Source organism: Chlamydotis macqueenii, chromosome Z (genome assembly GCF_036417535.1).
Source record: "Chlamydotis macqueenii isolate bChlMac1 chromosome Z, bChlMac1.mat, whole genome shotgun sequence".
In the NCBI taxonomy this organism is placed as follows: domain Eukaryota; kingdom Metazoa; phylum Chordata; class Aves; order Otidiformes; family Otididae; genus Chlamydotis; species Chlamydotis macqueenii.
The window spans coordinates 24,927,323-24,954,088 of record NC_141593.1 but is presented as its reverse complement, the minus strand read 5'-3'; the positions used below and the strand labels follow the sequence as shown (position 1 = coordinate 24,954,088).

The following is a 26,766-nucleotide window of genomic DNA, read 5'->3' as shown; positions in this document are numbered from 1 at the left end:
TAATTACGTTAAGCCAATTAATCAAATCCACCATTTCTTGCATGTAAACAAGGTTTCTCAAACTGAAACCATACGCTTTGCATTTTATTTTTGTAACTGTTCTTCTCAGTGTAACAGTTGCCAAGTCACCAATCTGTGCTGCATTGGCTATCCTCTTACCTGAGGTAGCTAACGCTTTTTTTCTTTGAATAGCGTGAGCCACTAGTAAATACATTGGCTAAAACTGAAGACAATGCATGGCTTGATGGCTTGAACAAATATTTATTAGTGCAGTATTGATCCTCAGTTGGGAGCGATGACCATCCTTGTAGAATTAAAACAGAATGATCGCATGGAAGAATATTTTGCAATCAGATCGTAGAAGAAAATTGTTCTCACTTTTAGACACACTTGTCTAAATCTAGCCTGTTCTTAGCCTGCTAAGACCGTCACAAGACAAAAGTTATAGTTTGTAAAAATATAGTTAAGGGGGATCTAAATTTGCAGTGCATGCATTGCTGCTTTTGACTGGAAACTTCTTTGCTAGGAAGTTCAGCTTTGGTTAAACTGCTGTCATTCGTGCTACATTTGGGCATGGCTTAGTGGCTGTTTTGTCTCTGGTATTTCCAATGCTTTGAATCCAGGCTGATTGCTTTTGCAATGTGACTTAAAGGCTGTACTGTGAGGTCAACTTAAGCCACAAGATAAGTTTGACTTGCTGCCTTAGCCTGTTCTATATTGGTTAGGCATGGTGAGCAGTACCTTCTCTAAAAAAGTTGTTCATTGGTAAAGGAAATGAGGAGGGAAAATGTCATGTATGAAAATCAGTAACAGCAATCAGGAGAGCAACTTATTTCTTATGTTTGGTTTGAAAAGGAAAAAGCAGGGAGTTTTGTTACTGGAATGTGAACAATGTAAAGTGTGTTTTGCAAGTTGCATGCTCAGTTCCTGGATTAGAAATCAGTAGCTTGGTTATTGACTACAGAGCTTGTCTAGTCCATTTGTGGAGTCACTCTTTTCCTCTTTGCTCTTATCTCTAAAAAAGCATGCACGCCATAGCTTTGAGAGCCTTTCCTTTTTCTAACCACAGGAATAGCCAATTGAAAGACCCTTCAAGAAGAACATGGCCCCATATGACCATGCTTTAAAGCAATTGAAATGAGAGGTGGAGGGCTTTTTTAGGTACGCCTGGTTACTTAGGAAGGTTTTCAAAGTCTTCGTGTTGGATAATAAGATCTGTGTGTTGCTGCATACATGAGCTGTGGATGGTGTCTGCTGTACAGGCAGTCTTGTTCAGTCAATGCTGACTAAAACCATTCCCTGTATAATGGTATACAGAAAAGCTGTAAGATAAGGTGGAGGAGATGGGGATTATTTTGCTGATGGAAATGACATTTACATAATTGTCATTCTTCACTCTGCCACATGCGCTTTAACTTCCAAGGTTGTTTCCCTTTGTGAAAGACGAGAGCAGTCCCTTGTACAACATTTTCCTGGGTGCGTCCTGGCCTGGGTTTCTTCAGAGTTAGCCCCTCCAGGTGTGCAATTATTATGGTGGCTGTGACTAAGCTAAGGGGTGTTGTAAGGCTTCTGCAGCTGCCCAGGCGGGAAGTGTTTTTCAGCACTTTTCTGCTGGCATTCAAACCTCTGCTGAAGTCTCTTCAGGAAAAAGCAAAACAGATGAGTTTTTCAGGTATCAGAAAGGGTTATGCTCATACTCCTCTGTGGCGGTCTGTTTAATTTGAAATTTGAGCTGTAGAGAAGGGCGTCATTTCTAGAGGGCAGGGCTTGTGAGGACTGATCTTCCACACTGCTAGACAAACGAGCCAATGATGACATGCAGAGAAAGTCCTAGAAGCTGTAGCATCTGGTTTTCCATCAGTTCAGCTACTGAAAACCCCAGCCCCTCAACGTATTTGGCTGATTTCTACCAGGCCTCCTGTAATGGACAATGTCATTGGTGTTGCAGGACAGGTCTGTTCTACCTAGTGGAGTTAGGTCCTGCCGAAAGGAGGAGCTGAGGGAAGAAACAGAGCATGAAGGAAAGGAGCATTTGGGGCAAAGCAAGGCTGAGGCACTGGAGCTGATGTACCCAGCAATATCTGCCACAGCAAACTCAGAAGGTCTTTTTCCTACGATGGGCTCAACTCTTTGTTTTGGGTTAAAGGTACAATAAGGAGTCTCTAATATCCAAAAGTCCAGGAACTTAAGTCCTCCAGTCAATTATTTGCTGCATACCTTTGAACAAAGTTTTGCAACATTCAATGATTGTGTCTTGAAGAATCTCACAAAAATATGTTTTTTTTTCTTTAATGACAGCAAATTATATTCTTTGGAATAACCGAATTGTCATCTACATGGTATAAAGAGCAAATGCCATATGAAAATTAATAGGCTTTTCTTTCCCTGCTGTCCTCTAGAACTTATAGCAGTTGACAATATCAATACTGCAATTCGTAACTGTGATCCTAGTAAAACACTGGTTGCACTGATGAAACCGGAGGCGCAGCTTCCTATTGTTCACTCATTTGCCGCTGCTGTCTATCAGACTGAGCTGTTCAACCTCCAACAACAGAATGCCGTGGTAAGAGTGAAAAGCTTACAACCTGCTCACTGATGTTACATAGTCAAACCATGAAAGAGCACAAACATAGCATGTTGTTGTGTAAAATCAGACTTAATTCTCTTGCCATGGTGTTATGTATTGCATGAATGTTTTTGGTTGAATAGACAATACTGAATCACAGAATTTGTTTCTTGACACACTTTGCTCTGGCTGAGCTCCTGTGTTGCAACAAATCGACTGACATTTTTTTAATTGTTGCATGCTCTTAATGAGTACTAACTGTTTTATATATTGTGTAGAAAAGTAATCCCCTGCTTATAACGGTGAGACCAGATAGATGGGATTATGGGGCAAAAGAAGGAAAGGTTGAAGGGTTGTGTAGCAAACCCAGTACGCTCTACCATCAGTGTTATGTTAATCTGACATGCCTGTGACTAGGAAATTTGCCAGGCTTTTTAAATCAAGTCCATCTCCTTTATGGTATGTGTAACTCAAATATGTTACACTGCTTATTTAGCTTCCTGACTGCAGTACATTATTGTCCTACAGAACTACCTGGCACACGATGAACTGTCTATTGCAGTAGAAATGTTGTCAGCTGTTGTGTTGCTAAACCAGGCCTTGGAAAATAAGGAGATCCTAATGATAAAGAATCATCTCAGAAACCCATGCATTGGCTTCAATAATCTGGAAGAGGAAAACTTTCAACGGTAAAGGTTCATTTTGTCTTGTCTGGATGAGACTTGGCAACTTCTGCAAAAGGATAAGTAGGCATTTTACTAGGTGGGATGTCTTGTGTTGTGGCTATGAAGTTGAAAGAGGTGCAAGATAAACATCTGTGTTCTAAGTCAATAAGGGATAATGTGACAATTGCTGAGCTAGTTGTGTATCTACATATAAGCAATCACACAATCTCAGATGTTTGACGGCAGAGGATGTGTGAGGTGCAGGGAAAATACCCTCAGAAAGCAAACCTGAAAGAATTTTTGTAGATGCTAAAACACGAACCAGCTGTAGCTGGAAACTGTTAACTAGTAACCTCTCTGCAATACTGAAAGCAGATCTTTGGAACAAGGTGGGGTTTAATGCCTTGAGGTCCTGGAGGTCCCTTAAACCACAGCTGACCCCTTTTTTTTGTGTGAGAATTGCAAAGTTCTGAAAAACATAGCACAGTCCTGCTTGCTAAAAAGCTGAGTACAATGCTGTGGCACATGTGCATGTTCAATATTAAATTACAGCTTTCACTCAGCTGCCAGCTGCTTGCACTGCCATGTACTGCTACCTCTGCGCGCCCTCGTGTATCTGTACAAAATGCCAGGCAACACTACAGTTTGTGTGAGACCTGAGCCCCCAGCATGTGGGGGAGAGTGGGGGAGCATGGACTGGTTCTTGCCTCTTGGTCATGGGTAGTAGAAACCTCCATGTGCTACTGGAAGGCATTACTCAGCAAAAGGGACAGCAGTGGGTGAAGATCTTCACCAGGCTGCCAGGGGACAAGAATCGGAGTGACCCTTTCAAAGTGTGTCAAAGCTGGAAGGAGGGCAGTCAGGATAAGAATAAGAGGCCAGTGTTTCAGTTAGAGGGAGAAGAATGCCATAAGGTGGAGCAAAATTAATCTGCCACTTGTCCTTTGCTAATGTGAGGTGGTGCTTTTGGGAAAGAGAAGCAACATTATAAATATACAGAAATAGACCCCAAAGTGTCCAAGTGCAGCATTTTGTGCAGGTGTTACTGTGACCTGATCTTTAGATTAAACTGCCAGTTAATGTAAATGAAACACTGGGAGTCAGTTGGAATAGAAAATAAAATAAAATTTTCTTATGCCATTATGTAAATCTGTGCTGCTTGAATATTGCAAGAAGCTTTGACTGCACACTATAAGAAGGAATACAATAGAGCTAGAAAAAGTTATGTGAGGGAGATGGCGTTCAATGACTTTCTACCAGAAGAAATGAACTTCTTAGGAATGTGTTTCCTAGAAGAAAGAATTTAGGGAAAACATGACATAAGTCTGCAAAAGTGTACATGTTGTGAGGAAGGTTAATAAAAGTTGCTAGCTTCTCTTATAACTTTAGCTTTTATTTTGTTATGAGAATTGGAGTGAGAAAAGATTGGACACTATCAAATATCCAGTTTAAAATTTACATAAGGAACTGCCGTCCCCTTATAGTGGGACTCATTCCTCAAGAATGTAAAAGATTTCAAATTAGGGTAGATAAATCAATGGAGTACAGCATTGTTTGCAACTATTAAAGTGACACGTAGCCTCCAGCTCAGGAAGGCCCTTAAATGCAGGCTGCTGAATGGTGAGAGGCCAAATCAGAGCAGGAAACAATGATCCTCTCCTGTGCCTTTTCTGGCAACCGTTCATTTCTGAGGCTTCTGCTAGAAACAGAAGACAGGTACTTGATCTAACATATTATGGCAGTTGTATGCTTGATTCAGGAATATGAAAAACATTTAATTTATACATGAGTTTACCCTACTGTGAAGGTTTCCAGCTCATCTTGATCCATGAACCCTCTAAGAAGAGTAGACACAGGCTACAGAGCCTGTGCTTGGAGGACCTTGAGTTGTGGGGAGAGGAGCATAATTTTTTATTCCCTTCCTCTGCACTTGGCCCATCATCCTCCACATGGAGGGAGCTTGGAGGCAGCAGGAGGTGCTGCAACCTGATGCTAGGGCAGAAATTGTGGTCCTTGACTTAGTACAACACGAAGCCAAGCATAGCTTCTCCTGAATTTATCTGTAGCACTATACAGCATAGTTTATGTATTACCATCATCCCACATTGCCAAGAAAAGTCCTCTGAGTACAGGACTATTTTTTTCAGATCCTGAAATGCATGCATAGAACCAGCAAGGTAGCTTGCATGTCTGCATAATTTCTAGCAAGAGATGAGTTTGTCTGAAATTCATTCAGTGAAAACAATACTAGGCACTAAGTGATGGATGATACATCTGACTAATTCTTTATGGCAGATTATCTTGTACATGAAATACACTTACGTATTTTATGTCTTCTTATAGTTATGCTGATACACTGTTGTCTATTAAGTCAGAGGCTTCATCTCAAGGCCAAGATTATTTAAGCTGGAATGATATCCAGAACTGCATTTACATGGTTAATATGCAAATTCAAGAAGAAAATGAAAGTAAGTAATTCTTCCTCTACATTGACTGCAGAGATGATAGTCTGGTCCTTGGTACATAAGTTTCTGTGCTGAATGGCCTTGTACAGACACAATTCAAGAAAGAAGAGCATTAAATAATTTTGAACGCCCATTGGTCTTTAAATGTCCTTGAAGTATTCCTGGTTATGTTTTGGCTGGCTGAAAGATATTGTAGAGTTACAAATGCCATGGTTCTGCTCGCTTGGCAGTATCCTTCAGTATTTGTGCTGGATGGTCTCACTTTGCAGATTTTGCAGAAACTGGAAGCAAAGAGCATATTGGGAGATAGGGGAAGAAATTACAGGCAGTGTCCTGTGGAAAAGAGTTTTTTAAATGTTAAATTATTTCCAAGCCCTTATTTTTCACAAGGTGTTGGTAAGAAGTTATGCAGTGCAATTATCTGTCCTGCTTTCTATTTAGGTGACTTAATTGCCTATCTGTGAGTAGTTTCTTATGCCCAATTTTTCTAATATATATGGATTTAGTTTATTTTTGAAGCTGAATGTAACTACATTGTCCTAAAAGGGTGATGTTATATTAAATGTGATATTTGGTCATTTGGGTTCCAAAAACTATAAAGGACCAAGTTTCTCCACTGGAGATGTAAGTGCAGGGTTTTTTGGGGTTTTTTTTTTTTTTCCACTTTGAGACTATGAAGTTATGCCTGATTTGCTGGAGCAAGGAAAGGAGAGGGCAACTTTCAGACTGTTTGCCATTTGGGAAGCAGCCTGGAGTACAGTTTGAGTGCCTTTGTAAGGCGCAGGCTGTTGCCAGGGTGGCACTGACGCATGGTGCACGTGGCCTTCCCATACTGCCATCAGTGTCATGCATGCTACTGTTTCATACTGGTAAGATAAACTTTATATTAGAGAAATACTAAAACTGACTGGATCGTTGCTTCCTAAATCTACTCAAATGGTTGCCATGGACCCTTGTGACTAGCTCACAATGTGTGCCCTCCAGCAGGACAGGATGCTGAGCAGTTCATTTGACTGACATAATCACTTTTTTGTCTGAATGTCTGCAGTCACTAGGAGTTGAAACAGGCGAAAGGTGGTCTTATATTAGAAGAGTCAGTCTTTAGTACTAAAATAGCTGCATTTGGTTTCAGTGACACTGGCCTCTGCCTGGGGATGGTTATTTGGGGCAGAAAGGGGAGGAAGAAGGGTGGCCTCTCTTTCCATAAGCAAGCCTGCAGGTCTGCATGGTATCACCCCAGAAAAATTGGAGTGGGTCATTCTCAAAGATTTATGAGGGCGTGGATCTGTGACCCTGACAGATGAGCTGTGATGCCTCCGGGAGAAACTTGATGAGAGATGATCTGCTGTCAGCAGGTATGCCATCCCTCACAGGTGATGGGGGAGCCCTTCATTGTTGCCCTTCTGAGGTGGCTTTAGGGAGGAAGTACCCAGAGCAATGCATTTCAACACTATTTGGGAACAGGAGGAAATTAATTTTTAAATGTTGAGACCAGCCTGAAGAAAATGAGTTAGAGGTTTTCTTAAATACATGTTACTTGCTGACTGAAGTCCTGAGTGCCACTGGTCTGAACAATTAAGTGATTTCTCATAAGGTTGACATTATCAGATAGACTACTTAAGGTGAAATTTAAAGAAATGAGGTTAAGTTGCTATGTAATGCTGTAGCTGGAAGGTCAGTATGTATGTATTTGTCCAAATCAGGGTTTCAAATAATCTGGTCTGAAGTCACTTGAAAAGAAGTCTTTCAGCACTGTGAGCAGTGAGTAAATTTGATTTTTATGAAGAGGTAGATTCAGATGGATCAGTAACTGTGGCAGAAAAGAAAACTATACAACTTAATAGCTTCACACAAGTATTTGAGCAAAACCAATTTTAAATCAGCTGCTGTTGCTGCCTCTGCTTCTTGTTACTTGATTTTTCTGTTCTTCATGTTATTGCCTTGTTTGTACATGGTATTGGATAAGTTTCAAATTTCTTTGATAACGTATGTCTTTAACTTTTCCGTTTCATAGGAATCATTGCAATTGGCCAAATTAATGAAGCAATTGACCAAGGAAATCCTGAGAAAACTCTAGAAACTCTACTGTTGCCCACAGCCAAGCTGCAAGATGTGAGATCGGTAAATGCAAGACATTATCAGGACGTTTTGCACTACGCCAAAGCACAGAAATGCAAGGTTAGAGCTTTAACAGTTGCTGTTTGTCAGAACTGAAAAGCTAGTTCTTTTCACTTACACATGTGTACCGGTCCTGTTCCCCTGATGTTTGGATTAGCTGTGACAATGGGGTTGTAAATAAGTCAGTAACAACAAATCAACACTAAGTAATTTTTCTCTACAGCTTACTCTAACTGGCAAAGGGGATTAATTCTTAATGTATTAATACTAATTCTGCATGTGTGTCACTACTGACTTGACAGAACCTTGCTTATTTTTAATTCTGCTAGGTTCCTGCAGCTATTACAAAATGTGGGCAGCAGTGGCCCTGGTGTAGTAATGAATTTGTGCAAGGATCTAGTTATAGACTGTGTCAGGCAGGTAGTTACAATATGGATGGGAATTGAGGTTTTTGCCAGAAGGCAGTCACAGTCATGCTCAGGGAGTCATGGTGTTCCTTAACAAACCTCTGGGCAGTGCTTCAAGGAGTCTCCGTTGCTTGAATTATAACAGTGGAGTTTTGTAAGTTTTGTTCGGAGTTTATCGTGCAACAAGCTGGCTGTCTTATATGTGTCTTTAGTTTAAACCTATCTCAGCAGGATATTGCTATCTGCTTCCCAAAACCAGTGCCCTGGTTAGCATCACAGCTCAGGGAAGCATAAACAAAGCTTGCAGGATGTGACTGAACACAAGATTAGCTAAAACTACTAGCACAGCACTTAAAATGTCCAGTGTTTCACATAATGCCTTCCTAAACTAATATGGTCAGCTGGAGAAAGCCCCTGAACTTTGAATTATAAAAGTATCTTATAGATATCTTGCCACCCCACCTGTGATACCTGCTGTGAAATGGTGTGTTTCCGCAATCAAAAGGTGTTTGCACGTCTCAATTGCTTGCATACCCAGGTGAGGGCTGGTTTCATAGAATCATAGAATGGTTAGGGTTGGAAAGGACCTTCAAAGGTCATCTAGTCCAACCCCCCTGCAAGGAGCAGGGACATCCCTGACTAGGTCAGATGCTCAGAGCCTCATCCAGCCTGGCCTTGAACGTTTCCAGAGATGGGGCCTCCACCACCTCTCTGGGCAACCTGTTCCAGAGTTCTATAACTCGCATCGTAAAAAATTTTTTCCTAATTTCTAATCTAAATCTACCCCCCTCTATTTTAAAACCATTACCCCTCGTCCTATCACAACAGGCCCTACTAAACAGCCTTTCCCCATCTTTCTTGTAGGCCCCATTGAGGTACTGGAAGACTGCTATCAGGTCTCCCCGGAGCCTCCTCTTCTGCAGGCTGAACAGCCCCAACTCTCTCAGCCTGTCCTCATAAGAGAGGTGCTCCAGCCCTTTTATCATCTTCGTGGCCCTCCTCTGGACCTTCTCCAACTGGTCCATGTCCTTCTTGTGCTGGGGGCTCTAGAACTGGACACAGCACTCCAGGTGGGGTCTCACCAGGGCAGAGTAGAGGGGGAGAATCACCTCCCTCGACCTGCTGGCCACGCTTCTCTTGATGCAGCCCAGGATGCGGTTGGCCTTCTGAGCCGCAAGGGCGCATTGCCTGCTCATGTTAAACTTCTCATCCACCAGCACTCCCAAGTCCTTCTCCTCAGGGCTGCTCTCAATCCATTCCCCGCCCAGCCTGTATTTGTGCCTGGGATTGCCATGACCCAGGTGCAAGACCTTGCACTTGGCCTGGTTGAACTTCATGAGGTTGGCACGGGCCCACCTCTCCAGCCTGTCAAGGTCCCTCTGGATGGCATCCCTCCCTTCCAGCGTGTCGACGGCACCACACAACTTGGTGTCGTCGGTGAACCTGCTGAGGGTGCACTCTATCCCACTGTCCATGTTGCCGACAAAGATGTTGAACAGGGCTGGGCCCAGCACGGACCCCTGAGGGACGCCACTCGTGACCGGTCTCCACATGGACATTGAGCCGTTGACCACCACTCTCTGAGTGTGGCCATCCAGCCAAGTCCTTATCCACCGAGTGGTCCGTCCATCAAACCCATGTCTCTCTAGTTTAGAGAGAAGGATGTCGTGCGGGACAGTGTCAAAAGCTTTGCACAAGTCCAGGTAGATGATGTCAGTTGCTCGTCCCTTGTCCACCGATGCAGTCACCCCGTCATAGAAGACCACCAACTTGGTCAGGCACGATCTGCCCTTTGTGAAGCCATGTTGGCTGTCACCAACCACCTCCTTGCTCTCCATGTGCCTTAGCATGGTTTCCAGGAGAATCTGCTCCATGACCTTGCCAGGCACAGAGGTGAGGCTGACCGGCCTGTAGTTACCTGGGTCTTCCTTATTCCCCTTTTTAAAAATTGGGGTTATGTTTCCCCTCTTCCAGTCATCGGGGACCTCACCAGACCACCACAACTTCTCAAATATGATGGCCAGTGGCCTGGCAACTTCATCCGCCAGTTCCCTCAGGACCCGCGGATGGATCTCATCAGGACCCATGGACTTGTGCACCTTCAGATTCCTCAGATGATCCCGAAGCTGCTCTTCAAGTACAACGGGCAGTTCTTCATTCTCGCAGTCCCTGCTTGCACCTTCTACAGCTTGGGCGGTGGGACAGGAACTCTTGTCGGTGAAGACTGAGGCAAAAAAGTCATTGAGAACCTCAGCCTTCTCCATGTCCTGGGTAACCAGGACACCAGTTTCCTTCCGGAGGGGGCCTACATTTACCCTGGACTTTCTTTTGTCCCCTACGTACCTATAAAAGCTCTTCCTGTTACATTTTATATCCCTGGCCAGATTCAGTTCTGCCAGGGCTTTGGCCTTCCTTACCTTATCCCTGGCCACTCACGCAGCCTCTTTGTAGTCCTCCCAGGCTACCTGTCCCCACTTCCACCCTCTATAGGCTTCCTTTTTCACTTTCAGTTGGTCCAGGAGCTCCTTGCTCATCCACGCCAGCCTCCTGGCCTTTTTGCCCGACTTGTTTTTCATCGGGATGCACCTCTGAGCATGAGCATGTTTCACTGAGCCCTGGATCTCCTCTCTTGCCATGTGTGCTGAAGAGGGTTTAGTGCGTGCTGACTACTTTTTACCTGTCTTGGAAGGGGCAGGTTTTGTATTTGCAGGCAAAGAGTGTCCATCTGTGCAGCTACTGGCCGTGCAGTGCTGACTTGGGACATGCCAGACCCCTCCTGCAGGTGTGGCAAGCTGGGATGTCCCCAAGGCAGAGACCCCTGGCCCACAGGCTCCCACACGCGGGCATGCAGCAGCCCTGCCCTAGCTCACTCCTGCTGCCACCGCCGCTCCTCAGCCGCAAACCTGGTGCGTGCTCCTGTCCCTGTGTGGACATGCTGATAGGAAACAAATAGGTGTCTCCAGGTGCAGTCTCTTTCAAATCTTCTTGTCCAAAAAGTTGTGATGTTCCTAGAGACTTCTGCTGGCCTTTCTCTCCTGAGGTATTTTGCTTTTGCAGTCCTTAGACAACTACTTAAAACATCTCCTCTGTTGCTCCTGTTTATGAACAGAGCAAGACTCTCTACTATATGTGCTCCCAAAAGAAACTCACATGCATTAATCTGACTTACTGTGCTGGTCAATAGCATGGACATCACCATTCTTTAGGTAAAGATATTATTTAGATTGAACTTTCTTTAAAAGAAAAAATCCAAACAAAATTGAAAAGCTATTGCAATATCTAAAGTTTATCTATTCTTCACTTTTTCTGAGCCCTGCTTATAAAGTAGATCTGCCTTTAATTATATTTAGCATGTTTTAAGAGTGAGCTGTGGTAAAAGGAAGTATTTGATTTACAAGGATCAGATAGGTCTGCCTGTGAACTTCCTGTGTTCCCCGGTGTCTGGAAAAACACACGAGTCAAATCTGCTCGCTTATTCTAACCAGCCCGCTGTCATGTCCCTGTCGCTGTGGTGGTTTGGGGAAGTAGAGTCTGCACACAGATCTCCCAGTACTCGTTACAGGTCACACATACTTGTTTCTTGCTTGAAATTGAAAATGCACACCTGGAATTTATGTATTCTTGTAACCGTAAACCACAGCTTCTAACAATTCTCAAGGCCATTTCAAACCAAGTGTATTCAGGTCCCAGTGAAGAGAAACCCTGTGTTTAGGGAGTGTATTATGGATACCTGGAAAGTTAAGCAGATGTGCCAAACTCTGAAATAGTCCCTGTGCTGCTTTATTTTTTTTGAGTGATAGGCACACAGGTTTTACAGTTAGGTTCACAGTTTTTGTATTTACAATAGTTGTATAACATCTGGATTATTCTAAAGTTATCTTTAAAATCTGTTCTTGTGCATGTTGAGGGAAAGGCATGATTAAAACTTAAATTAAGAGCCAGAAGAAATTGAAGAGAGGGAGTCTTACTAGGCTGCCAATTCCTTGAAGACATTTTCCAGTGCAAATTATTTTATTTAAGTATTTTTTTTTTACAATACTATTATCAAAATTATGTAAAATATTTCTTCTCATCACAGTTAAAACTACAAATGCCAACCACTGAGCTCATTTTGTAGGAACTTATACTCAGTATATATATATCTTTTGAGTTTCTTTAAATGTAAAAGCTGATCCTTTGCTTTATTAATGCAGACAATCAATCATAACTAGCTTCAGTATTTGTAACACTGTAGGTATTTCCTGTGAGGATGTGGAAATAGAGAATACTACAAAATAGCTTCCCTGTTTTGCTTACCAAGCAAGAATGATACATGCCTGGATTCACACTGATAAGGGTTGGCTCCCAGCAATCCCCATGGGCTGTGGAGGAGCATGCACGCTGATGAAGTGGAAGAACAAGTCTCCAGTGCAAAGCTGGTCAAGCAGCCTCGCAGAAACTGCTGCCTTGGAAGCATCAGGCTCCCTGTCTATGACAGTAGATTTACTGTCTCTTGAACCATCAGGGACTCTGGCTCTTTATTTCCAACATCCAGGGCAGTATTTGCTCTTGGCTGTGTGACAGGGAGCTTCCACGAAGCTCGACAGCTCCTGAGCACGTAGAAGGTGCTTTTGCATGTTCCCATTTCCACTGGGCCAAAAACTTGTTTTCACATCACTGTTCCTGCAGTGATTGTGGGCTGAGACCTAATTTGAAGTATTTAGAAATCATGAATGGGCCTAAAAGTGCTGTTCAGATATCAGTTCATCTTCTGGTGTTCAGAGGCTGTGGTGACTGATATTCTGGTTTCTTCTCTGTGGCTGTGAAAGTGATCTTCTCGGAAGGAAATGGAGGTGCACAGCCACTTCCGTGAATCTAGGTACACCAGATGTTGCAATACACGTGACAAACCTGTAGAGCTGGAGAACTGTATTTCTGAAGATATTCCTTGTGTGGTGTGTGGAAGGAAGTAAATTTTACCAAGATTGTGTTTTTAACACTTCTTAGTTTTTTAAGTTTAATTGTTGCACCTGAGGTTTGTTGCCACCTGGGTTAATACTATACAAAATCATAATTCCAGTAATATAAATATAGAACTAAACTTAATTTTCCCTGGATATTTTAACCATTGTTAGATAAATATTGGATTGACTTCTAATTTTTGACATCAGAAAATAAAGGAAAGGATCAAGACAACTATTTAAGCTGCTAAGGCATAAAGCAATTAGATAAAAAGAATACAACCCATCTGTGTTGTGATAGTAATAGTTGATGTGATGGATAATAAGGATAATATTGCTTGGCACAAAGCAAATGGCAAAGATGGTAAGGATCAAAAGGCTGACTTTAACATACCAGAACCATTCATGAGTCTTGAGTGTTTGTATAATTGAGACATAGCAGAAAACGATAGTTGCAAGAGGTATCAAAAACCCGAAGATAGCTAAAGAAACGTAGTAGTAGAACTGGAAGGAAGATAGTGTTTCACAGGCGTTGTGCACATCATGGCAAGTATAGATGTCCAGTTGTTTCACGTAATAGCTTTGCTGCATTATGCAAAGCGGGAGCATGTACAAGAAGACAATGGTCCACACAGCAGCACAGACTGCAATGGCATAGGCACGTTTCGGCAGGCTCTTGTAGGTGAAGGGGTGAACGATGGCCACATAGCGGCTGACACTGATGCACGTGAGCAGCAGAATGGAGCAGTACATGTTGCCATAAAACACCGCAGTGGTAGTTCGACACATCATTTCCCCAAAAATCCAGTTGTTCCCATTGATGTGGTACGCTATTTTGAAGGGCAGCATGATGCAAAAGAGCAGATCCGAAACTGCCAAGTTTGTGTAGAGGATGGCAGTGCACACGGACCGGATCCTGAAGAGCAGCATCCATAAAATGATGGCATTAGATGGTACACCCAATAAAACAGCACTGAGGTAGACAGCGGGTATTAGCTTGGTGCTCAGAGAACTGGTCAGGTACTCCAGTGTGGTGTTGTTCACTTCTGTTAAGGTGGAGTCATTTGACTTTTTTGAAGAGCATTTGTGTTCTCCGATATGGATGGTCGTTGTCTCCCCTTCTATAGCATAAGGGGGGATGTAATCGTAGTCTCTTGCTGAAATTCCACGGAAAGTCTTGATAAGAGACACGGTTTTAATTGCAGAGCCATTGAGAGAAAATTCTGAAGCTTTAAAAAAGGTTTAAAATTGTTAAAAAGGGCAAACTCCTGGATTAGCAATATAATTCACCTTCAGGTACAGAGAAGGGTAAACATCTCCATACGAAAAGCAATGTACATTTAAAAGATTTGGTGGCATTGTCCTTTGCTTTGGCTGTTCATATCAAATGTTCTCAAGGACAATCTTCGCTTTATTTGTCATCTCACACCAAACCTTGAAAATGTAGCATTAATTTAGTGTTAAGCTGACCTTTCTGCATTTTGCATGTTTTCAGTAATCTTTGGTAAAAATTATCAGACACTTGCGTAATGTTTATCACCTGTAGAGGGTTTTTCCCAGTAGTAGCAATGTTGATAAACCATCATGTAAGCAGCAGCCTTGGTCTACGCTTGATCAGAATTTCCAAGGCAAACAGCAATAGTATCCTTGTCACTTCATGGGTGAAATGCATGACTGCAAAAAGCGCTATCTTGTCTAACACAGGCTGAAAATTTCAAAGTAAAAAACTGAAATAACCCTCAATTTTTTGGTCTCACATGTCAAATTAATGTTATTCTTCAATTTCTGACTAAAGCAAACCAGATCTTTTCAGCTTCTCATATGTGAGGAAGGGCAACTAGTCTTGAGAACTGAAAACAAATGCTTGGGCTGATGTTAGATTGAATTTACTGGTAAGTGAATAAAACTTCTCATGGAGTAGGAAAATTTTCAGTAAGTAAGTATTGTTAGCATGTGGGCAAAGCTAATGATGCCACTTCTATTAATGCCTGTTCCTCAGTCTTTATTAGAGAACTTTGTAGAGACACTGACATTTCTAGATGAAGCACAAATGTGTTCAAAATACTTTCCAAAACCATGTGTTGCAAAATAGATTTTGCAAAATAAACAGTTGTGTAATTGTGTCATTTAAAAACTTCCTTAGCTGTGTTTAATGCAAAAAGACTTGGTGTAAAGCTTAGAGCACGCATTTTGAAACTGGAATTCAGAAGCAAACAGGAATTTGGATGAAATCTTGTGGATTTTTCTTTTACCCTTCCATACGGGAATAAAATATGGAAAACAGCTTTATCAGTACTTACTGGTAGAACATTTTGAAATTGTAATTAATAGACTGCATCCCTTTTAGTAATTTTCTGGATGGTTAATCCAGAAAATGAATTTTAGTCACTCTTTAAAAGATGTATATGTGCATGTATATGCATATATTCTTTATGAATATAAAATGACTTTTTAAAATGAGCTTGGTTTGAAAAGCACTTTAATTCTAGTGAGAAAAAAAAGAGATTATTTGATCATTTCCTTTGATTATTTTTGTCATGATAGTTATCTGAGAATTTCCTTCTAATAGCACCATCTGTGAAGCTGTAATTCTGTTGAAAGTTTTAAAGCAGAAAGAACAAGACTCTACAGGTTTAAGATTATCATATCACTACAGAAACACTAGAGACAAGATGCATCTTCAGTAAGCACAGAAAGACCCTTTAAATAAAAGACCTTATAGAAGGTGACTGGGGGAAGGTAAGGTGTCACTGAAATGGAAAAATAAAAATCTACCTTAAGTGAGACTTCCTATAGTTTTCTGTAATGATGCATGTACAATCCATTTAAGCTGGTGAAGTGCTAACATTATTTAAAAAACCCCTGTGTTATTGACTAAAATATGAAATAGATAGAGAAAGGAGGACTCACCTGTTGTGAAAAGACTGGAGGTAAGAGAGAGCAGTCCAGTGAAAACCAGTATCTTCATTGTCGTAGGTGAAATCTAGCTAGCCAAACAGTGATGCTGTTCTAGTTCATCTCAACGGGCGTTTTGTGGGGGATTTTTTCCCCTCTGGAAGGGACTAAAGAACGATTTATCTGTGCTCCAGAAACATCCTGTAGGCATGAGGTTTATGGTAAGGAGCTAGTTTGTTCTTTGTCTACTACAGCAAGAGGGTGTGACGTATCCAAATATGCACACATGACTCAGTTGCAGCCACTGCCCAACACAGAGATAAAATCACTTTACCACAGCAATTTAACCCTTAATTTACCACAAGCCTGAAGCCGACATGGGAGGTTCTACTGGAATTTGTGCATAGAGATATTTGGGGTAAAAAGGTGTTTTCTGGAAAAATCAAATGGTGTGTTTAGTAAATCCTCAAGGGTCTCATCCACAGATCAAAATGTCATGTTGCTGAACTCTGTGATCTCAGTTTAGGAAACACAAAGGTGAAAAGCAAGCCACGTATACAAACCTGCCTTAAGAAAACCGTGCTCTGCTTTGCCTCCTGCCTCCCTACCCACCCACTGTTAGCTGTTGATGCTCCTCCGATCCGGCTGCTGATTCGGCTCAGACGCTTCCCACCCCTTCACAGCCTGCAGCCTCAAAAGCCTTTCCTCTATTTTCATCTGCTGTTTTGTTGATCCCTTCCTTTTTCTCTGCCTGGCTTTTTCTTTTTCCTTTCTTCCCTCAAATGCCAAATAACAATGGCTTGTTTCAGCAGACAAAACTAGTCCAAGTCTTAGTCTGGCTTCCAATGTAGCAGTGAGGCTTGCCATAAGCTGTACTTGGCTCCAAAGCAGTGTTTGTATCTGTTCTTGTATTTAATGTGTAAAAGCTGGACACCAGATAAGGAATTATTTTCAGTTTCTCAATCCTTTTTGCAAAATCATCAGCTGCAGTTTGGGAATTTAGTATACACTCTCTCAAGTGTTAACTCGAAGTTTCTTGTTAGAAAAACTTGCAGTGTGTGTCCACTGCCATGTGATTGCCTGACACTTGATTTTATTTAGATACTGTGATACCTTGTTTACATGTGTGATGCAAACTGAAGAATCTGTCTTTACGGGTTTTTACCCTATTTTCTCTTCGTAATTTCTCTGGATAACAGATTTAGTGTATTTTTTTGCCTGGAGCTGGGCACAAAACCAGGGATATTCATTGCAAAGCTGGTTCTTTGTCCACACTGTTTTAGCTTAAGAGAGTTTTGGGGATTTTTTTCCTGAAATATTTGTGTGTATGTACTCCAAATCTGTATCAAATCAGTACATTCCAGTTTATTTTATCATTAGTCTATTATAGATCTGGCACTCCTATTTCCTCTGTAGAACGAATTTTGTCCCCCACCTATTGGATTAGTTTTTAAATGTCACTTTATCTCCAGAACACTCTTTTCTCAGCTGAAGTGTGGGTTCACCTGTGAACCTGGGCAGCCAGAGCAGGGTTGATCAGTGGGGATGCAGAGCCCCCACTTTTCTGCACCTTCTGTTTTAACTTGGATTTAATACCACACACTGCTAGCCTGTAGAAGTGAGACCTGCTCTGCTGCTTAATTCCTGAAACATTTGCCACCTGAGCTAAGTCATCATTACTAAACCTGAGCTGTCTTTCTATATCAGCTTCTGCTGTTATTTTCTAATGTAATGTGCACTTAGGTGTACACGTGGATCCTTTCCAAATAAGGGATTCTGAAAGAAAGCCAACTTCCTGCAGCTTTCTTCTCTGTGCTCTTTATGCTGCTTTCACAGTGCTGCCTGACAATGTGTGGTTTTATTTGACACTCAGATTATTTTGACTACTTATCATGGAAAGGAAAATGTTTCTAGCTTCACTCAAAATTTTTATTACTCTTTAGCAGCATGGTGTCTTCTGTACATGAAAACTTTCAGAGCTTTATATTTGAACAGGAGTTTATTAAAGTTAGTAAATAGCATATGAACACGTTTTATTGCAGATTTTATGCAGTCATATTATTTTCAGGGTCCAAGGGCAGATTGTGTATCAGAGCTCTATCAGTGTGTTCAGACAACTTTTGTTATAATTCTATTTTTTCAAGACTTTTCTCTATCCTTTTTCCAGGAATCCCAAGATGAATCAGCGCTTCTGTGGCTGGATGAAATACAAAAAGGAATCAGTGATGCTAATAACAATATAAAAGAAGCAGCAATCTGTAAGCATTAACCTGAATCTGCATTGCTCTTGTTTTTCTTAGTCTTGAAAAACTGAAATTAGTAATAGAAGTTTTCCACTTCAGGTAAATGTGGAAGCCCTTTAAATACCTCAAAAGAAACATGCATTTTATTTGTCATACTGAAATTAGGGTGACTTAGATCCGCAGGGTGGTATTTGCTTTATCTAAAGAGGTAATCCTTAATGCTTGACTAATAATTTAGTGGATTTTGTTATACAGGTTAACATCATGACCAAGATTTCTAGTGCCAGTGTATCTTCATACAGCTGTTGAAACAGAAGGATATGTGAATGAGAAGGGATATACTGTTCAGGAGCTTATTTTGCATCAAGATTTTAGTCTTATATAAGCATATTATAAGAGCAAATTCTTATATGCTTACAACTCTGCTTATTTCTCTTTCATTATCGTGCCTTTTATTAAGTGCTAACAAACAAAAAGTAGGAGTATATTAACTTTAAAAGTAGTGCAAAAAGAGCACTCGACCTTTTTGGAGAAGGGTATGCTGTTCCAATCTGTAAAGAGGAGGAAGTCAGTGGGGAAAATGCTGAGGCTTATCCTATCAGAGCTTTGTGTACTGGATGTGCTCAACACCTTCTGTCAAAGTTTGGATTGAACATAGTAATTTTAGAAAAATATTGATAATACATAATAAACTTTGGGAAGTTATGTAGAAGCAAGTGTATGTGGCATACTGGAGAGCACTGTGGCGTTCTCAACCTAATCCATCTCTGCCTGGGGCCAGCACAGACTAGTGAGGCTGTTAGCTTGGCATTGGGTATTGGTTCACCTTCTGCTTGACTTGGCTTCGGGTGAGTCAGTGTTGCCTCCTTTTGCACCCGAAGAGCTTGTGAATACAACTGCTGAAGTCGGTGCATTCCTGCAGTGCTGCACTCAGCCTTGGTTAGGTCAGTGTGGCAGCCCGTTTATTTATTGGCGAGCTATGTCAGTAGGGGAGTTCTGGGTGGAAGAAAACACACAGAGCTAGCTATTACAAAATCTTCCATCCCTGTCACAGAAACATTGCATTTAGTATTATTGATACTTTAGAATTTATTTAATCAATTAATACAGTCTTCATGTAACCAGTTGGATACACTGAAGACACAAAGTATTTTTGTAGGTCACACATCTGCAGTGAAAAGCATGTGTCTTGTATTTTCTGAGACTAGGTCAGACACACACACACTGTCCCAGCAGAGTTCTTGTACTCAGGAGTGCAAAATGGCTTCCCATCAATGCCGCTGAGGCATGAGGAAGCATCTGAGCACAGAGCAGGGAAGGACACACATAGCTTGTAGACAGATATGAGTTAAAGCTAAAAAGTGACTTGAAAAGTTCTCATTTGTGTCCACTGGTGTAAATGCATTAAGAGTATATCTCATAAATGGCCTGCAGAAAAATCAGCATTATCCACGTACCAATACTCTGCAATGTTGCTTATGATAGGCCACTGCTCCATCCATGAACTAGTTGTTGTAGTAGAATCTTTTCATGTAATCTATGTTTGTAGTAAACACATAGCTTTTCACAGTTAAGTATGATCAGCAGAACTGTTTTAACAACTCACTTGTGGAAATAACTACTAATCTCCTGTACTCTGCCCTCTGGGTTAAAAGGAAGCAGTGTCAGCATAGCACATTCTTCAGAAAAGCTCTAAGGTTTTGCAGCTAAAAACTGAGATTTAAAATTTCCCCAAGGCACAGAACTTGATATTTCCTATAACAAACACATCCTGTCTCAGGAAGTTAGCATGTTGTGTTCATGTAGTCTAAACTTAAAGTTCAGCTTGATCTCAACTTGACAAAGAACTTTTATTTTTATCTTCCTCAGAGACGCTATTTTTGAAAGACAAACAACTCCCCACATCTCACTCCAAAACTTTTGCAAGGCAGTCAAAGATTTATTTCTCAGTCAGCACAAAATGTATTTTTGACATTGCTGCAGTAATGGCGATAAAATAAGAAGAAAAATAAGAGAAGGTACTGACAGCTGTACTGAAACAGTCTTGATCCCTTTCAAACTATTTTTTATGCTTTATATAAATATTAAATACTACAGTATTAAAATTTTAAAAGGCTTTTACCAACTGTCTACTCTGTCAGTAAAGGATTCTGTATCTTTTATCTCCATTTAGGAAGACGTGTTCAGTAAATTCTAGTGCGCTTCCTAAATCTTTGTGGTATTTGCTGTGCAGTTTGCATCACCTTGCTTCACTTCTTGAATCAACTCAACCATTGTACTCCTTATCTAAGTGGAGGACAAAATGAGATTTGTCAAATATCAGCTGTGTAGCCTTCAGGAACAGACACTAATACCAATATTAGTCTTGCATGGGAAGAGTCCATCTGTCAAAGCAGGATCTGTCATGAGAGGTTCTATATTACAGGAAAAAGCTGATCTTTGGCCTTGTTTGACAGTTCAGCCTTATCACACCAGACAGCTGCATCGTGGTATATCATAGCTGTTTGAAGGGAGAATGGGTGTGGAAAAGAGCCCTTCACAGGGCTGATCTGGTACTGGCATCCCAACTGCTGCAGGAGCAGACTGGAGCCCACAGTTCTGCTGCAGTTGGGGATGGGGAAGCTCCATTTAGCTTACAGTCTTCAGGGTTCACATGGCCCTTCTTTAGAGCAACAGCCGCAGTGTTAATTGATAGCACTTCAATGGAAAGGAATAATTTATGTTGAATTGGGTTTTTTACCTACTAAATATTTTTATTACATTTTCCTTCAAAAATAAAGGCAGAATTAATTAAAAGATGAGAAAAAGCCAGGCAGCAGGGGACCTACAGAAACAATTCTTAGCTAGGTTGTGTGCTCTTTTGTCTTTATAACAATAGCTTCCAGCACCCATAACTACAGCATGAAAAGGAGGAAGAAAAGCATTCAGGTACTAGTGCCCACAGCTGACAAGGCACATGGACCTGTGTTATGAGTAGGGCCAGTAGCAGCAAGCTGGTAATGTGTGGCTTCCCCGTTTTTCCCCCCTTCCTTGCTGCTGAGGCTGGATGCCTGGGCATCACGATACCACAGCTGTGGTACAAAGTCATCTTCTGTCTCATGGGGAGCACATGTGTGCTTGGCAGGGGTCTGTTTCAAAGCACAAATAGCAGGAATACTATCTGGTAGAAGTCCAGACAGTGGTGGTGTGTGTTCAGTTTGTTTTTCAGCTGGCTGCTAATGTATTTGGAGATTAACCATCTAGCCAAAGCTACCCATTCCACCTTAGTCAAACTAACCACAAAGAAAAACTGTTTCTCTTGAACTGCGATCCTGTTAGCTCAGTTTCATTCAGTGCCTCCTGTAGGTTGGTTCCTGACACTGAGCACCTTTCAGGTCAGCGCTGTGTAGGCAGAGCACCGAGTGTGGGAGGGACCTTTTTTATATTGATCTGGATATACACAAGATGAGGAAAAGCGCTTGGTGTTGCAGCATGAAGTGCAGCTGTGGGATGCAAAGGTAGCCAGGTTCACTTAAGCCAGTCTATAATGTATATGTTCTAGTCGTATGTCTATTCACTTGTCCCTCTGTGCATGGATCTTGAATTTAGATGTGAAGGAGCACCATTAAAGAACAGAGCAGCAGTTTCTAAAGCAGTATATACCTCTAGAGCGTAAGGCACTCTGAAGTGGTGCGTGCTGTCAGGTGTGGTGGTATCAGCTCCTTCGTGATGGTGGGGCCTGCGCAAAGCAAAGGACGCTTAGGAAGTCCTGAATCGGAGTATGGGTAAATCATATAACCACAAAGTTTGAACATGATTCACCGCATCACCTCTCAGGGCACTTATGTGCTCTGGAAGCAAAAGCTGCATCTCTGGCAAACTCAAGGGCATGAATTCACTGCATTGGCTTTAAACAAGCTCCTAGGGGGTGAGGACAAGGAAGGGTCGCTTTGTGATCTTGATTAGGATGCTGCTAGATTTTGCTCAAGGCAATCAGTTTTTATTTCTGTTTTGTACAGTAAAAATTAAATGTAAAGGTTTACATCTTGTAACCTAATGAGTTCATGCATCTCTAGAAGGCTCCCAAGTGACCAGCAGATGATGGCCTATCTGTTAGGGCAGGCTGAGTTTGGGGGGTACCTGCCATCTTTGGCCCCTGCCCTGGTGCCGTCTGGTGTGTCTCTGTTGGGAGAGCAGCTATGCCCTCAGACTGCTCTCAGTTGTGCTATGGCTGCATACCAGCCTGGGCGGAGTGCACGCTTTCTGTCTAATAAGCTTACTGCTCTCTGAAATACTTGTCCTTACAAGCATGAAGGAGGCTGCAAATGGGTGAAGCACTGAGTTGCTGTGTATATCATGCTTTCTGTGTGTGCCAGCCTTAGAAGTCCATTATCAAAGTTGCTGGAGGCTAGAGTGCAGGTACATAGAGTGTAAACCAGTTAATTTTCTATGTCATTATTTTATCCTAGTGGCTGTTGGAGCATCAATGATTAACAAGAGCTTGGAGAAGGGCGATTCACAGCCAATCCTGATGATACTGCAGTCCAAGTTTGGATTACGCGTCATTCCTGAGTGTGCTGAAAACTACTTCAGGAACCTCTCTGAAGCCAAGAACCTGAAAGCTAGAGAAGGTAAAAATCTTCCTGAATAGGACAGTTCCACATGTCTGTATCACTGAGGCAAGTGGAAAACTAGCACAGAAGGCTTACTTAAAATCACTGTAAAGTGAGGAAGACAGTTGCTGGTTTTAAGTCTTTTGAGAAATGTTATACTTGCCCAACTTGATGCTGGACTGTTGCATATATCATCCAGACCCCACAGTACGTGCTGAGAAACAAGTATAGCTATTTCCAGAGTCTAGCCAAGACTTTCTAGAGTATCAAACTGGCCTCTGAGTGAATTTAGGGCACCTTCATTGTGGCTGGTCAATAGACTAAGTCCATCCTCTCAGAAAACCATATTACTCTGATTTTTTTTTTTTTCTTTTTCCCTGTTAGCAGTTGCAGACAAGGGTTAGGCTGCACGTTTCAGCCTTACAATTTACTGTCAAACCAGGCTCTGCTAAACTGTCTGTGGCCCATTTATGGTCCCTTGTGTATTGCCGGAGCAGCAGGGATCAGCAAAAGTTGGGGCTAGAATCTGCCCACAGCAAGACAATGGGATGTTTTGTCATGTTAGAGCTGCAAGCTGGTCATAGCTAATGCAGCCAAGATTAGCTAACAATTAAAAAAAAAATGTTACTATCATTGTAGTACACTTTCTTACAGCAGATGGGCATGCTCTATCCTGCAACATGAGTTTTGAGAGGGCATTTTACACAACTTGACCTTATCGACTTTACCTTGGGGCCTTTTGTCCATGAGGAAATGAGGCTTTTCCTGCCTGTCAGGATACAGCTTTGTTTACCAAAGCACTAAACAAGACAATGATGTGGATGTAGGAAACGTCCTGTGTGAGCTGAGTGTCAATAAGGCCAGCATTTGTCCAGAAGACAAGAGCAACTTATTTTTATAAACACAGTCTCAGTTCCACTTATGGGAGTGATGATGGAAGACAGAGCACACGCTGCTTCAGGAGCAAGCACTAACTTGGCACATTAGGGTCTGGAGAAGCTGGCAGTGGATCTGTACTAACCTCATAGCTGTTTCATTATAGAAGAATGATCTTGATCCACGTAACAGGATATTTTGAAAACATGCTTACTACAAACTGGCCCAAGATACATAGCAACTTTACATGTAAAATGGTTTTGTAACAAATGTTGAGATAGGAAATGGGTAGGGAGAGCTGTAATTTATCAGCGTAACAGGGCACAAATGTGTGCTGATGTTATGTATTGCTTTTAGATTCTAATGAAAGTCCATGGATTATACTTGTGATGAAAAACATGTATGATTATTATTACAATGTGGAAACTGAGGAAGGTACCTGTGTTGCCCCTGAAGGCGTTCTACCAAAAACTTCATGGTTAACTGGTGAAGAAATCCAGGTAGGTGGCTGAAATGTTTGCTTTTATTGCAAATGCAGCATAAACATTGGACAGAGAGATAGCAAGACATGGCAGTATCAAGGGAAGAATGTGCTGGCTGAGACTGAAGATCACTTTAGTTCAGTATCTGCTTCTGATAATAGCAGCAGTTTAAGTCTAAGTGGACAGTGATAGCACAGCCTCCTGTCTGATGTCTGGCAATGATTCAGGAACTTCCTAACTGGAAGTTACAGCATGCCTTTTAACGGCCACCAGCAGATACTGGTGGAGGAAAGTCTGATTGCTTTCATATCCTTTTGTATTTTTTTTGGACTTTGCATTGATGTATGACAAGAATTTCATGATGTATTTGGGGGCAGGGGGAAGCACCGTTTTATGTTTAAATCTAATAATCTTACAGTATTCTTGTATCTTCAGGTTCAATACGGTGAATGTGATACTTAAACTCCCTTGCTGTAGAGGTTTTGCATTAGTGTGAAATATAACTTAAAACTAAGTAGATCACACAGGCTTCTGTCCAATTTGTTTTTTTAATGCTGATGCAGCCCATCTGGGTTACAGGTTTACTCTGCTGCACAAACAGCTTAAGTCACAGTGTAGTTCCTTTTGAAATTCTGACTGGAGGAGTACTTGAGTGTGCTTCTCTGTAGAGAGCTCCCTGATTCCGTTAGTATTTCTAAATTACTTCTACAAAAATATTGTAAGTATTAGGACAGCAGAACTCTTCTAATGTATAAAAAAACCCATTCAAAATAGCATATCTAGCTGAATAACTGAGGCTTGAAAGGAGTTCTGTTGCTCTTCATGTAAAATTCAGTGGTAGCAAAGTAGCTCTTCCTTGATACTGGCTAAAATCTAGGGGTAGGTCAGAGGGGCTTGGACAGGATGAACATAAGCTGTATGGATGATGGGGAGAATACAGACCAAATCCCAAGATGGTTTTGGCTTGAGGTTTTTTTTGCTTTTAAATGACCTTTTTCCATTATTTCTTAACAGAACATTGTTGGGCAAGTTACAGCAGATTACAATCGAGAGCAGCTGTGGCTTGCTAATGAAAATCTGATTGTTCAGCTGCAAGCCCAAGCAAGGGGATTCTTAGTCAGAAAAAATTTTCAGGAGAGGAAAGCATACCTTCAAAACCAGGAGCCATCTGCCATCAAAATACAGGTATTGTTCTAGAATAAGAAGGTAACATAGCCTGGACAACTTTCTGCATGTGACAGGTGATGTGACTGATCACTACCACTGATAAAATTCTCAAATAGGGCTGTCTCCCTGTTTTCATTAGCAGCAGTTCAAACTTCTACACCTGCAAATATGTTCTTGTCCTCATTGGAGTAACTGTGCTTTTAAATAGCAAATACTCAGTTTTAAAAGAATGGATCATATTCACTTGCAGTCTAAGTCACTTCAGTGGGAGAAGCTCAGAAGCCCTGGCTTTATTCTGAGGTACCTGGGCTTTGCGTGGTATACCTAAATATGCACAGTACAAGATCAGAAGATATTTGTTGAGTATCGAAGGAAAAATTCCTTGGCAAAGCATGACTTAAGAAATACATTCCTTTCTAGACTATCCCCACTTCTGCTCCATGAAGTCATAGCTGGGTAGGGAGTGGCAGCTGCCTTGGTATTCTTGGACACGGGCAGTATTTCTTGGATGTCCTCAGTTTCCTGAACTCTGAAAGGAGTATAAAGGAAACTTTCTGCTGAGACTGTGAACACTGACAAATGCATGCACAATGGTTTTAAATGGTGAAATAACCATCTCCTATTAGAAGCAATTTATTCTAGTCTTGAAAAACAATCAATGCCCCTGCTTCAAATTACAGAAAAATGTACAACTGGTTTTTTTCTTTTGGTTTGTGGGGTTTTTTTTGTTTTTTTTTTTTTTTAGTCTATAGTAACTTAATTTAACAATTCATGATTATAAATACCTTTATCACTAGCAGCTACCATTGGAATTGGCTTTTCATTTTCTGGCATGGTATCTGAGGCCAGTAAAGGACTGTATTGTCCTTTAAGGAATTCAGGGTCTGTGAAGAGGTTCAAAAATATGGAGAAACGTAGCTTAAATGAAATTATTCTCTGTTTTCTATGGGCATTGAAATAGAAATTACTTGTGAAAAGACAGCAAGTAAAGGACAAGGCTGGTGTCACTAGCTGGATAGAGATGAAAGGCAAAATATGTTAAAGGGTAATGAGAATATCTCTGTCCCTGTCCTAGGGTTCCTTGTCAAGAGTTTCCTTCTGAACCAGCCAAGGGGGAGCCAAGTGAGGGAACTGAGATTATCTGTGGTACAAGATGATCCCAAGTGATTCTGGAAGACCAGAGACTTGGGAAGGAGGCCAGGCCAAGAATAATAGGGGCCCAGCTAGGTAGGGGCAGCTTTTGGATGTAAAGGGCAAGAGCTCTGAGTCTTCCCTCTGTGGGATGAAGCTAGTGACTGGGACACTAAGGATGTGGGTGTACTGGTGATAAGAGTAAGGATGGCTTCAGGG

At 41.6% G+C, this 26,766-nt stretch overlaps 2 protein-coding genes across 2 annotated transcripts in view; one reads left to right on the top strand and one right to left on the bottom strand.

The window, feature by feature from the left end:
- IQGAP2 (IQ motif containing GTPase activating protein 2) overlaps nucleotides 1-26,766 on the top strand; it is a 103,187-nt gene that overhangs the window by 55,332 nt on the left and 21,089 nt on the right. Inside the window, exons 9-16 of the mRNA XM_086770617.1 lie at nucleotides 2,400-2,563; nucleotides 3,095-3,255; nucleotides 5,575-5,699; nucleotides 7,711-7,874; nucleotides 18,224-18,314; nucleotides 22,748-22,909; nucleotides 24,125-24,267; nucleotides 25,264-25,434. Of these exons, the coding sequence (XP_086626743.1) occupies nucleotides 2,400-2,563; nucleotides 3,095-3,255; nucleotides 5,575-5,699; nucleotides 7,711-7,874; nucleotides 18,224-18,314; nucleotides 22,748-22,909; nucleotides 24,125-24,267; nucleotides 25,264-25,434 (1,181 nt within the window). The remainder of the gene's footprint in view (nucleotides 1-2,399; nucleotides 2,564-3,094; nucleotides 3,256-5,574; nucleotides 5,700-7,710; nucleotides 7,875-18,223; nucleotides 18,315-22,747; nucleotides 22,910-24,124; nucleotides 24,268-25,263; nucleotides 25,435-26,766) is intronic.
- Nucleotides 11,984-16,279, bottom strand: F2RL2 (coagulation factor II thrombin receptor like 2). The gene is made up of 2 exons (XM_010121047.2): nucleotides 16,072-16,279; nucleotides 11,984-14,390 (listed from the first exon to the last, which is right to left on the bottom strand). The coding sequence occupies exons 1-2, from the start codon at nucleotides 16,127-16,129 to the stop codon at nucleotides 13,303-13,305; spliced, it is 1,146 nt and encodes a 381-aa protein (XP_010119349.1). The 5' UTR covers nucleotides 16,130-16,279; the 3' UTR covers nucleotides 11,984-13,302.

Coding starts and splice junctions, on each gene's coding strand:
- F2RL2 (XM_010121047.2), bottom strand. CDS start 16,129: ATGAAGATACTGGTTTTCACTGGACTGCTCTCTCTTACCTCCAGTCTT. Junction 14,391..16,071: donor CTCCAGTCTTTTCACAACAG/GTGAGTCCTCCT, acceptor CCTTTTTTAAAG/CTTCAGAATTTTCTCTCAAT.